Below are 13,411 nucleotides of genomic sequence, written 5' to 3'. Positions count from 1 at the left end.
GATAAGTGAAATCCTTTTATATGTGCGCAAAGGACGGAAGTTTTGTATAATTTCCTTCCATGGAAATGAAGTAATTCATGATAATCCGCGCGAACGCTCGCTGACGAGACCTACCCGTTCATTTCCGTTCCGTTCCATCCCGTCCCCGAACCTGAAGCGAAACCCTAGCGAGTTGCGCCGTGGCTGGTTGCTGGATCGAGCTCGAGCCAGATCCGGGTGAGGTTTCCGCTCGCCGATCCCCTTCCCCTTTACTACCACCATGATTCACCTCCTCTGATTCGCCTTTTTTTTTACCTCTGGATTTCGTCACGGAAGTTCGTGCGCCCCGGCTGCCCAAGACAGTTCATGATTTAGTAATAAGCTGATTCCCCTCGATTCGTTGCGAATTTTGACGGATTCGGAAACTTTTATGTCCCTCTGATCAGGGTTTAGGGGTTTAGCAGTCTCGGTAAGCATTTTGGGCCTGTTTGGGGAGGTTTAGATTATGAGAAGTAGCTGCTTGGTAGTCAGCCATTTTAGGCCTGTTTGGGGAGTTTTAGATTCTGAGAAGCAGTTCCTTGGTTTTCAGCTTCTGAGAATCTAGAAAAGCTTCTAAACCCAGCTTTTCCAGATTCTGAATTCTTAGTTTATTTTCCAGAATCTGTAATTCTCAGAAGCTGTGGACCGTTTAGGACAGCTTTTGGCAGAAACAACTTTTGCTTTTGGCAGAAACAACTTTTAGGAAAAGCTGCAGCTGGAGAAGCTCTCTCAAACAGGCCTTTTGTTTGCCCCCCAACTTTTCTGTTACAATTTATTTTCGTTATTGTTGTTGCGCATCTCCTTCTGAAAACAATGTGATAGTTTGAGTGTGTATGTATAGATCGAGAGCGCTGAAATTAGAGGATATCATCCTGATTGATATTTGACAACACCTAAAAAAATAGTAGTTTTCTTTTAAGTCCGCAGGGAGCAGGAGAATTGCCTAATTAGATTATCTCGACAGGTTCTGTAAAATACCCACCCTTGATTTTTCCAGTGCCCGAAAGCATCTATCATCTTGAATTGTTTTGCCAAAATATTGTCGAATTGTTCCCTTAATTCCAAATCTTAGGTTCTCAGTATTGGTTTGTTTTTTCTTTAAATCTCTTTTGCTCTTCTTGGGTGTCTTGGGTTCGCAAATCTGAGTTTTTTATTTTTTTTTTGCCTATCTCATCTTAATGCAATGGTATGCGAACCTTGTGCATGTTTCCAAAAAAATGGGAATTTCATGTAGAAACTGTTAGGGGGATCAGTGCACTTAATCTGAAAATGCAGCAATAAGTAATTGTATCTTGCTGATTTCCAGGTTATTCCAAATACCATGACAAGCACGAGTACTGTCAGAACTGCACGCTCGAGGAAGCGAGCCTATGATGATTCCAGGCAAAACGTTGATGTTATAAACTTGGACACAACCGTTCCGGTGGTGAAGACTAGGAACCAACGTGAGGCTTTGATCCTTGTGGGTACACAGACCGCACCCATTGATGTTGAAGCGCTAGATGATACAGTACTTTTCCTTTCTGCTCTCTTCAATTTAGTTAATGAATCATTGAAACTTTCATAAGAAGCTGAAGCTGACGTTTTCTTTTTATAGAGGAGCAGAAAAGTTATGAGGCGCCCTGTTGATGTAGTGGATCTGGAGAAGGATACTGGCCAGGGAGGTAAGTTCATTGCTTATGTTTGAACTCCGCATAGCTTGTAGTCTAGAAAAACTATTTTAAAGTCTTGGGTTAGTCAAAAACATTTGAATACTTCCTAGTGACGTAAGGTCGTAAGCCATTGAATCAAATCCATGATTCTGTAATGTAGGTGAAACTGAAACTTGATTTTTCACCTGTATACTCCATTATATATTATTATTATTACAAGACAATTCAACGTAAACAAAAATTATGATTCATACTAGACAAATGTTCATCATGTGACATCTGATTCCTTGCTTTCCCTGTTCTCCAAGGTTATGGTGTTGCTGTAGCTATATTTTCCCGGGGCATCAACTGTAAGGGAGCTCCACCTGTTATATGCCTTTCTCCAGATAGGGAAGAAGGGACCAGTTTTCAGGTTGTTAATTTCGTTTTTATTTGGTCGTTAACCTTTGTTATCGATATTTGGAAGTTGACCTTATTTATGCTGTCATGATAATTGCATTTTCTCATTAGCTGGTATATGTAGTATATCCTTTTCTTAAGGCAGATAACTTCTGTTATCAATGTATTGTACAATTTTCATGTTGTATTTTCTTTTCTACACTTCCTAAATTTTGCATAGGCTATAATTGTTTCTATTTTTATGAACACTAGAATATTAGGTGATTGTTCCTGGGAAAATTATAGCATGTTGTATATGTTGATGCATATTACCTCTGTTACAAAAAAAAATGTTTCTTAGTTTTGTACTCATGCGTGCAACTTGTTATATGTTCTCCCATTTACAGGCGAAAAATGTAGGCCAAATCAGTACAGCACCAAAGGAACCAATTTTTACTTGTCCTGTTTGTCTGAACAAGTTAGACCAGCCGTTCACAACAAAATGTGGTCATATCTTCTGTGAGAACTGCATCAAGTCATCCATCAAAGCTCAGAAGAAATGCCCTACTTGTAGGAAGAGTCTAGGCATGAGGGGCTTCCACCGTGTTTACCTCCCTGCGACTGCTGATTAGTTCTTTCTGCTGGCCTGAACCCCAATACTCCATTTCTGCACATTCACCTCATGTGCAAAATTAGGCGATTGAGGGAATGTCTTTCTTGGTTAGTTCTGTAGGCTGACAATATTGCAATGCACAACAAAATTCTTGGCTTATTGGCTAGATTTGTACTACCTCCGTTTCATATTATAAATCTTTCTAGTCTTGGCTAAATTCATTCATCGACATATGATTTATGTGTCTAGATTCATTAATATCCGTATGAATCCAGATAATACTAGAAAGTGTTACACTGCAAACAGAGAGAGTATGTAATAGTGTGCATTTCTCTTGTGGGTTCTGAAAATGAAAGTGTCAGGTTTTCCATGACTCTTGGGGCTCACCATAACAATGGCATTCCTTTACAATCGTTACAAAGGGCGGGTCGAGTCCACGGGAGCCATGGATCAAGCGGACAGAGCCCAGCACGCTACATTGCGTACCGGGAACTCCATGGCTACACTTACGATTTGATCATTTGATGATCTACTTAGGATTTCACCGTTTGATGATCTTCATTAAGTACTAACCCATCCTGAACTGCATGGACACACTGCAGCAGTGCTCGTTATTAGTATATGTTTAATTAAATAATAATTATTACAACCTTGAAAAATAAATTTATTTGATTTTTTAAAATAACTTCTATATTATTTTTACAAAATATATCGTTTAATAGTTCGAAGAAAAATGCTAACAAAAAATGAGTATTAGCTCAGCCGAAAAGCTGTACAGAACGCAGCAAATGGCCAGATATATATCAACGTTTGATGATGCCTCAACCATCGGCTCTCTTATCCGCTTCGATTTAGCTCGGCCTTTCCTGAAGTGATGTCAGAGTTGGACTACAACATGCTCAGCTATCCAAGAAAATGACATGTATGCATGCATGATTATTCGCCTAAACGGACTAGGTGTGGTGTCATTTCTGTCTATATATGCATTATTATTCATGTCGGTGAAGCCAAATCAAGATCCGCTCTCAGTTTAATTTCATCATCATTTCTAGCAAATTAACAGGTTACAGGTTTAGGAGAAGTATGTATCATGCCTTCTTTCATCTGCTTTTCCTTTGGGTATTGCCATCAGGAAAGAGGATCAGCAAAGAGACCTGCCGGGTGCAGCATAATATCACATGGCAATATGCCCTTCCAATCCTAAAAGGGTCAAAGAAAAATTAAAAAAAAAACAGTCCACTTCAATCAGCAAAAAAAGCTAGTACAAGGACAGCACTGTCCGGACCAGATGCTGCAGTAGATTTGATTGGGCTTTGTCTGGATTTGGATTAGCCATGTGTTGGCCGGAGAAACCAAACAAGATCAAGAGCTAATGAAATCATTGTGCATACTACTTGGATCTTCACTCATCTCATGTACCTGAAGATGCTCATAGTGACCAATGCATGGGCCTGAACATGCCATGAGGATAATGAGGTGTGATCAATGGCACATTAAGAACATTCCATCATGGTCTGAAAAATAAAAGAACCTTCCATCAGCATTCATCAAGATATGAACCCCAGAGCTAGATTACAATGGCTATGGCAAGGCAAACCCACTGAGCTGTGGGTCCTGGCCATGTGTAAGCCTAGCCGGTGGGCCACCCTCCTGACTGGTGACCTATTGCTGCTCTCATCAGTCGTCACTACACTACACTACAGCAAGTGAGGTCCAACTGATCTGGTAAAGTGAAAAATTTACCTTTTTTTAATGTTTGCATATAGTATCAACATCAGTAAAAAGTGACCATGTTGCCTGGATCGTCCTTGAATCTTGCACATATGCGAATATGCTCTGAATTTACATCCAAGTTAGGGGCGTTTGGTTCCCCCGAACTTTTTTTAAGTTTCTGTCATATCGAACGTTTAGATACTAATTAGAAGTATTAAATATAGACTATTATTAAAACCCATCTCATACTCTAAACTATTTCGCGAGACAAATTTATTGAGCCTAATTAGTCCATAATTAGCGAATGTGATGCTACAGTAAACATTTGCTAATCGTAGATTAATTAGGCTTAAAATATTGAGGCCGACTCCTGTGCATATTACTTGTAGTATAATTTAATCCAGACCGCTGATCTAATTTTGTTGGACGGTTGTGATTAAATTATACTATCAACAATTTTAGGTGTAGTAGAATTTTAAGAGAGCAATATCGTCTTTTTTTACTGTGATAGTAAGTAGGCCTTGCTAGGCTTTGTTTGATCTGTGTATAATGTGATAAAAATAATAATAAATACAAATCTAATATTAATCAAAGTACGAAAATACCCTTTTAAATCAATGGACGAGATTAGTTCTACTGACAGTATTATACTACAAGTAATATGCACCGAAGCGTTCCTCTAAAAAAATGTTTATTTATACAATTAGTTTTGTTATCAGTTTATATTTAATACTTTTAATTAATATCCAAATATTCGATGTGATAAGCAACTTAAAAAAAATCTGAATCCAAACAACCACTTAACCTGGCAGATGAGCTTTCCCAAATGCTGCTCTAATGCTAATGAGAGCTTAGCTGAGCTGAGCTCCATTCACGGAGTGAGACAGGAGCGATCACCAACAGATAAGACGACACATTCATCCTCTCTCCGTTGAATCACACCTGGAGAAAGAATGCAGATCAGAGAAATGGAGTCTTCTTAAGACGGATGTTGCAAATAGTGTGTAAATGTACACATCATAGGCTATGTTCTTTTACGATCGTTCTTATATTCTTCCTCGGCTTAGCACTAATGTTTTTCGAGTTATTAAATGGTGTTTTTTAAACAAATGTTATACACAGAAAGTTCAATGTCTTATCTTTTTAAAGTAGATTTTCATATCTGTAGTACTTAATTATATTATTTAACCATTAAATAGCTGTAAAAACTAAACGATCTTTTATCTTACACACTTTATAAAAAAAAAACAGGTCCCTAGTAGTCTTTTAGTGGACTAAGCATTGAATACATGGAATAACTCGCAAAAAACTCTAATACATGCCGACAAAAACTGGTATGAAAAGTTCAGAAAACGATGAACAGAGCGACGCGTTCTCTTGTACGATCCTGAATAAACAATAAACACCATAAATGGGCTAACCTGAATAATACTTGCAAACTAGGCAAATCTTTATGCGTAGCTTAGCTCCATCAACGTACGGAAAAGTTTGATTTTTAGTGGTAATCTCAGATCAGAGGTCAGCGGGCGACAAACATCCCGTGTGGTTTTATTTTGATGCCTCTGCAAAGCGCGTCCAGTTTCCGAATCTTTTTCCTGAGCTTCTCTGTCTGTGGACTGTGGCCAGGCGAGAGTGCATTGAATCGATTCGACGCGCATCTCGCCTTGTCGTTTGCGATGCAGGAGTGATCTCTAGGAAACCCGAGTGATGTCTCTGAATCTTCAAAGACTTTGGATTTGGAGTGAACTGTAGTCTGTAGGTCCATCAGTTTTCTGAAGCTCATTGCTAGTAGTACATGCTTCCTTGAATCAAGAACAGGAAAACGAAAAGGAGTAGAATTCTTGAAAACCAGAGAGATGTCTCTGAATCTTGAAACACTTTTATAGTGAAAAATGCAACTGGTCCATCAGATTTCTGGAGCTCCTAGCTGCATCAGAAGAAAGATGCAATTGATTATCGGGCCTGCCTAGCTGATTTAATTTAGACACAGCAGTATTGCTCCTCAAATTGCTGTCTGCAAATCTACTGGACCATATATATACTCCTACCTGTTATGAGGCCTTCTCGCGCGATTTAATTTGGAGTTTTGGAGGATGCCATGATCAGCACGCACGACCGTGCCATTATCAACCAAACTATAAATTCTGAGAAACTAACATCACCATCACCTCTTAAATGCCTTGCCAAATTAAATCAAACAAGCACACAAAGCAGCATTTTGTAGATAGGTCTAAACTTTTTAGTCCCATGGCACATAGAATGTTTAGACATTAATTTAAAGTATTAAACATACACTAATAAAAAAACTAATTTCATAAATGAGAGCTAATCCACGAGACGAATTTTTAAAGCATAATTAATTCATAATTAGCAAATGTTTATGGTAGCATCACATAAGCTAATCATGGATTAATTAGACTCATTAGATTCATCTCGTGAATTAGTCCAAGATTATGATAGAGTTTTATTAATAATCTACATTTACTATTTGTGTCTAAACATCCGATATGTCTAGAGACTAAAAATAGGTTCCTATAAACAAACATCCCCTTTGTGTGCTGGATGTATGCACCCTGACTTTCGCCGGCGGCCACCGCGTCCACCGTTTCCGGCGTGCGGCCGCCGGCGCCGCGCGTGGGCTCGCACGTGGCCGCCGCCCGACGCGAGCATACATACGGCGATGGCGGTAATGGCGCTGGGTAGTAAAGCTAGCTACTACTACCACGTACCAGCCGTTGGAAGAATGGAGATGGATGAATGAATGCTGTACATGCCTGCATGTGAGTTGCTGACCTTTGTCATCAAATCGTTCATGAAATTCAGGACTATAATACTACTACCAAAATTTGGAGTCTTGGAGAGCAACCCACTGTATTAATCAAGCGCCATATTCGACGTGCATCTAGTTTGACATAAAGAAGACATAAACAAACGAACAACTCTACGATGTATTTTACTGGCAGTATTATACTACAAGAAGAAAAATAATATTTTTTACTTTGTTAATTACTTAATTAGCAGTATTTTATATTTTTGTTTTTTTGCAATAAAGATTATCATAAAAAGGACGATATTACCCCTCTAAATTTCTAATAGACGTAATATTGTTGATAATAGACTTTAATCACAGTCGTCTGATAAAAATAGATCAACCGTATGAATTAAATTCTACTACCAGTAAAATGCACCGGAGTCAGCCCTAAAGAAAAAGATACACAAATGCAGAGGTTTCTTCAGACTTAAGAGCCGCATTATACACTAAACAGGAGTAATTTGCAAGTGAACTCATTAGCTCAACTTGCTTTAATTTGCTAGCCCATTTCCATTATGAGATTAAGTTGTGGTTTATTATAATCACTTGAAGAGATCAAGCTACATTTGCCTAGACTACTGATAATCTAGGTTAGCTAGTACTTGTCCTGACTCCAGTATGGCTGTCATTAGCATATACTTTGTCAGATTGGCCTATGGGAGATACTTTTTTTTACTTTTCTTGTTGATGAAGTATGGGGGTAACAATTCCTTTCTTTCCTGTTGAAAAGGAAGAACCGGGGATAGATGAAAAAGAAGGAAAGGAAGCATTAAGAAATCCAGCAAACCCTGTTCAAAAGTCTCCAAAGCACCATTAGTTCAATCCGTTCACACCCTTTCCAAACTGTCATCCAACTCAGCAGTGCTGAATACTGAGTAAAGTACAGCGTACTACATATACAACTACATATGCAGGTTAAGAAAGACAAGTACTTTTTTCTGGAAAAAAAAAAAGACAAGCACTTAGGGGCTGTTTAGTTTCTATTTTTTTTCTAAAAACATCACATCGAATATTTGGATATCTAAATAAAGCATTAAATATATATATATATAAACATTAAAACTAATTACATAGTTGTGGAGTAAATAGTGAGACGAATCTTTTGAGTCTATTAGAACGTGATTAGCCATAAGCGCTACAGTAATCAACATGTGCTAATGATGGATTAATTAGACTCAAAAGATTCGTCTCGCGGTTTTCAGATGGAATCTGAAATTTGTTTTGTAATTAGACTACGTTTAATACTTCAAATATGTGTTTAAAGTTTTGACGTGATGTTTTTGTAATTTTTTTTTTCAAACTAAACAACACCTTAGCAATGGATACTCCATTCAGTTCCATATTTTTTTTTGTTGTTTTAGATAAATGTATGGTCAAACTTTGACTATTGATAATTTTTAAAATATTTAGTTAAACACTAGGGCAACACACACATATATATGGGTCTTAAAATACTTCAATAAATAAAAATTTATTTATTTCTTGTATATATTTTAATAGAAAATACTAGTTAAAAATATGTTTTAAAGATCATGTTGTGGTTCAAAATGGCATGGGTGGTAGGGGTGGACAGAAAGCTCGTGGCTAGTTAGCTCGCTCGACTCGTGACAAACTCGGCTCGTTTTATTTTTCTAACGAGCCGAGATAACACTTTAGCTCGTTAGAGATAACGAGCCAGCTCGAGCTGGCTCGTGAGCTGCTCGCGAGCCTAACGAGCTAGACCAAAGACATAAGATTCATCGGCGTTCATTGATTTCACCCTGGAATGCATGTGTTCAGTACTTTATAGGTTCACTATGTGATTTGTTGGTTCAAACTTTAATATTTAAATACAATTTCATATGATTTACATGTTTAAAATGAAAATTTGCTTGTATAACCTATTGAAAAATTATTTAGGTTAACTTTTTATGCATGGCTCACGAGCCTACCGAGCCAGCTCGAGCTTTATAACGAGACGAGCCGAGCTGAGTTTTTAGCTCGTTACGATAACAAGTCGAGCCAGCTCGTTATCTTAACGAGCTGGACCGAGCCGAGCTGGCTCATTATCCAGCCCTAGTGGGTGGTCATCTTTTAGTTGTTTGGAGAAAAAAGCGAAACAATATATTTGTAAATGAAAAATAATTTATGAAAATTTTTTATAAACATGTTCTTAGCGATCTAAAAGTAAAGGCTAAAAAATAAACTATGATGGGAAAAACTCATAATCAACTTTAATTTAAGGTTAAAAATTCAAATTTTAACTTATAAGTATAAATAGAAATAAAAAGATTGGGCTCGTGAACTATCAAACGGGAGGAAGCAGTATCATTAACAAGGAGAAGATCGCTAAACCCCCATCAATGCTCACCATGTTGCCGTAGTTATATATCCAATGGAAAATTTCTAGTTAGTTTGTACCTCTCCACTTTCATTTATTTTACTCGCCTAGATGTAATATTAGCCAATTAGGTCTGGGTGCAGGAGATAGCGTCTAAGGCACTCGATCGATCTCTCTATTCTAGACGATGTCCTTAATGCTTGGATTGACATTTAAACAATCAAAGCAAATTGTTGCACATAATATTTGTCATTTGTGCTTGTTTTGATATTACCATATTTTCTACCCTCTCTGTTTCGTCATGTAAGATGTTTGATTTTTTTTTATAATATTTAACCATTTGTCTTATCTAAAAAATTATAAAATATTTTTTCTTGTGACTTACTTTATTATCAAAAGAACTTTAAGCATGACTTATTATTTTTTATATTTGTACTAAATTTTTAAATAAGACAAATAGTCAAACATTGTAAAAAAAGACAAACATCTTGCATTATGAAATAAAGGTAGTATAATTCTATATATGATATAACTGACGTGCTAAAAAACTACTCTGATGTTTTAAATATAAGCATTTCTAGATACAAATTTAGACATTTTACAACTTTTTTTTAGAGAATTATCATTCGGATCATCTTTTATCTTATTAGATAATGGAGAAATCCGATCTCTATATCTATGAAATGGATATAGAGATCGGATGAGTGGTCTAAAGGGAAAAAAAAGAGAACACTTACCTATCCTAAAGTTAAACTATTAATCAAAAGATAACTAATATGAAACTTTGTCCATAAAAGATAGAGGAACAGTAATTAACATAGTGTTTTCTTGTTGAAGGCTTACATGCGTGTAGCGGTGGCAAGTGGTTTGAGTTGATTGGGCGGCCACTACCTGGAAGGGCTGAAAACGGAGCTGAAAACAGAGCGGATAGTTTTCGTCCGCTCTAGAAAAAAACGGATACAGAGGTAGCTCGGAGCGGATATTTTCCGGATAATTCGAATACGGATACGAATACGGATAATTTTCTTCGGATATAAATACGAATATGGTATGACAGTTTCCGACGAATACGGATATTCCGACGGATATCTGCAGATTGTAATGAGCGGATATCCGCGAACACCTAAAATCAGTTTAGTCCGCTTGATTCCAGGTCTGGCCTATTAAGGCATCAATTAATTTACTACAAATTGCTTTTGTGCTATTAGACTATCAGTATTTGTTGAACTCATTTTATGCTCTGAGGTGGACTTATGTCACTTATCTGTTACCCATGAAATTAAATGTAACGTGTTTAATCTATGATGAGGCCTAAAATGACCACTATCTCGATTAAGTTAGCTATATATATGCGGTGTTATTTGTCTTTACGAACGGTTTGACTGGTTTGTATGTTCCGATAAATATTTATTTTCGTATTCGTGTTCGACTACATCCGATCCTTATTCGTATTCAACATAATTCATATTTATTTCTGTATCCGAGATATTCGTATCCGTTTTCATATCCACCTAAAAATATAAAAACAAATACGATACATATATTATCCGTCCGTATTCGCGTCGATTCAGAGCCCTGCTACCTGGCAAACCAGATAAAAGGCACCCACCTTCACCTTGACGCGGTGAATTCTGACACGCCCATCGCCCCGCACGCACACGGTTGCAACACCGAGCAAAAAGCATCCAGTTTCGCAGCCAAAAACACCGAGCCGCGCGACGCGAGCCAAACCCGCGGCCCCTCCCCCGCGTCTCCCTCTCCCGCCGCGTGCGCTATTATAGCTCGCTCACACTGTCACACACTTCACTCTCACTCGCTCGCTCAGCTGCAGCTTCACGCGGCGGTGCTGATGCCGCACGGCAGCGTGGTGGACGCGGCGGCGAAGGGGCTGAAGCTGGGCGGCGGCGGGGGCGGGGCGCTCATGGTGCGGCGGGTGGCGAGCGGCAAGCTCCTGTCGGCATCGTCGCACCTCCTGTTCCGCGCCACCATCCTCGCCACGCTCGGCCTCGTCTGCCTATTCACCGTGCACTACCCGTCGCTGCTCTCCCACTCCTTCCGCCTCTCCGCCGCCGCGGCGAACGGGTCCCCGCGGGCGCCGCGGTCGTCGCACCGGAGCCTGCTGGGGAGTTCGGCGGCGGCGGCGGGGGTGGCGTATGGGGGCGCTGCGTGGGAGCGGGAGGTGAGGAGGAGCGCGGCGCCGAGGAGGGACGGGGGCCTGTCGGTGCTGGTGACGGGGGCGGCCGGGTTCGTCGGCGCGCACTGCTCGCTGGCGCTCCGGGCGCGCGGCGACGGCGTGGTGGGGCTCGACAACTTCAACTCCTACTACGACCCGTCGCTGAAGCGGGCGCGGCAGCGGCTGCTGGCGTCGCGCGGGGTGGCCGTGCTCGACGCCGACATCAACGACGCCGCGCTGCTCGAGCGGCTCTTCGACGCCGCGCGCTTCACGCACGTGCTCCACCTCGCCGCGCAGGCCGGGGTGCGCTACGCGATGCGCGCGCCGCAGACGTACGTCGCGTCCAACGTCGCCGGGCTCGTCAGCGTCTTCGAGGTCGCCGCCAAGCACGCCGACCCGCAGCCGGCGATCGTGTGGGCGTCCTCCTCGTCGGTTTACGGCCTCAACACCGACGCGCCATTCTCCGAGGACCACCGCACGGACCAGCCAGCGTCGCTCTACGCGGCGACCAAGAAGGCCGGCGAGGCCATCGCCCACGCCTACAACCACATCTACGGCCTCTCCATCACCGGCCTCCGGTTCTTCACCGTGTACGGACCATGGGGCCGCCCCGACATGGCCTACTTCTCCTTCGCCCGCAGCATCGTCGCCGGCGAGCCCATCACGCTCTTCCGCACCGCCGACGGCGCCGACGCCCGCCGCGATTTCACCTACATCGACGACGTCGTCAAGGGCTGCCTCGGCGCGCTCGACACGGCCGGCAAGAGCACCGGCACCAAGTCCGGCAAGAAGCGCAGCCCGGCGCCGCTCCGCGTCTACAACCTCGGCAACACCTCGCCGGTGCCCGTCACCCGCATGGTCGCCATCCTCGAGAAGCTCCTCGGCAAGAAGGCCAACAAGCGCGTCGTCACAATGCCGAGCAACGGCGACGTGCCGTTCACGCACGCCAACGTCAGCCACGCCGCGCACGACTTCGGCTACCGCCCCGCCACCTCCCTCGACGCCGGCCTTCGCCACTTCGTCGACTGGTTCGTCCACTACTACAAGCTTGACCCGGCCAAGATCTCCAAAGCCAAGCTCACCAAGAGGAAATCCATGGCCATGTCTGCCGCGTCGTGACCGGCGGCGTGTCGCCCGGCCGGCGCGTCCACCCAAGTGTGCATTCTCTTTGTCCTTGGAGGCTAGCACTCGTCTTCCAACTTTTTCAGTGCTAATTGTTTAAAGATTGCATCTTTGTTTCTCCATGATGCAACCATGCTGCATTTGCTCATGCTTAGTGAGAAAGAAAGTACCAAGGGATCATAGCATGGCTAATAGAGAATGGATTGGAGTATAGATAAGAAGATGAACAGAGCAAAGAAAGGAGCCAGGGCAGCAGAAAGATGATGTCACTGAGAATCCTTCTGGTTTAGATTATTTTCCTGAACCTTTTTTCAGTTAATTACCACCTTGTTCTTGTTCATTTAGTCCCTTTTGGTGTGGTTTCTGAAAGATCATGCCAGCAGCAAGAACACAAGATGCTGTGGTGGGTGTAAATCCAAGCAGCTTCAGGCTGCCAAGAAAAATACTATATACTTTAAATTTTGGCGGTGGACTTGCTGCGATTTCTTTCTGCATTTATAAAACCTGTCCATTTGGGGGCACTGTTCCTGCCCTTTTGGATTGGTTCTCTGAACCAAAGCATCTTACTGCATGTGGAGTGTTTGTGAATTCGCTCTGTGTGTATGACTTG

At 41.6% G+C, this 13,411-nt stretch overlaps 2 protein-coding genes across 4 annotated transcripts; both read left to right on the top strand.

The window, feature by feature from the left end:
- Positions 1–52: 52 nt before the first annotated feature.
- On the top strand, positions 53–2,990 carry LOC107304795 (E3 ubiquitin-protein ligase RNF4-like). 3 transcript variants are annotated; one of them, XM_015840409.2, is made up of 5 exons: positions 53–216; positions 1,325–1,480; positions 1,616–1,682; positions 1,979–2,082; positions 2,456–2,990. In XM_015840409.2, exons 2-5 carry the CDS (start codon positions 1,340–1,342, stop codon positions 2,678–2,680), a joined length of 537 nt encoding a protein of 178 aa, XP_015695895.1. In that variant the 5' UTR covers positions 53–216; positions 1,325–1,339; the 3' UTR covers positions 2,681–2,990. The 3 variants fall into 3 exon arrangements, with proteins under 3 accessions (XP_015695895.1, XP_015695893.1, XP_015695894.1); XM_015840407.2 differs by having other exon boundaries at positions 1,325–1,528; XM_015840408.1 differs by lacking the exon at positions 53–216 and adding an exon at positions 362–448 and having other exon boundaries at positions 1,325–1,528.
- Positions 2,991–11,340: 8,350 nt separating this feature from the next.
- LOC102705099 (UDP-glucuronate 4-epimerase 6-like) lies at positions 11,341–13,353 on the top strand. Its single transcript, XM_015840374.2, has one exon. The coding sequence runs from the start codon at positions 11,356–11,358 to the stop codon at positions 12,796–12,798; it is 1,443 nt and encodes a 480-aa protein (XP_015695860.2). The 5' UTR covers positions 11,341–11,355; the 3' UTR covers positions 12,799–13,353.
- The last annotated feature ends 58 nt before the right edge of the window (positions 13,354–13,411 follow it).

Source organism: Oryza brachyantha, chromosome 8, assembly GCF_000231095.2.
Source record: "Oryza brachyantha chromosome 8, ObraRS2, whole genome shotgun sequence".
Taxonomy (NCBI): domain Eukaryota; kingdom Viridiplantae; phylum Streptophyta; class Magnoliopsida; order Poales; family Poaceae; genus Oryza; species Oryza brachyantha.
The sequence above is the reverse complement of the archived record's forward strand: the minus strand, read 5'-3'. Positions and strand labels throughout refer to the sequence as shown.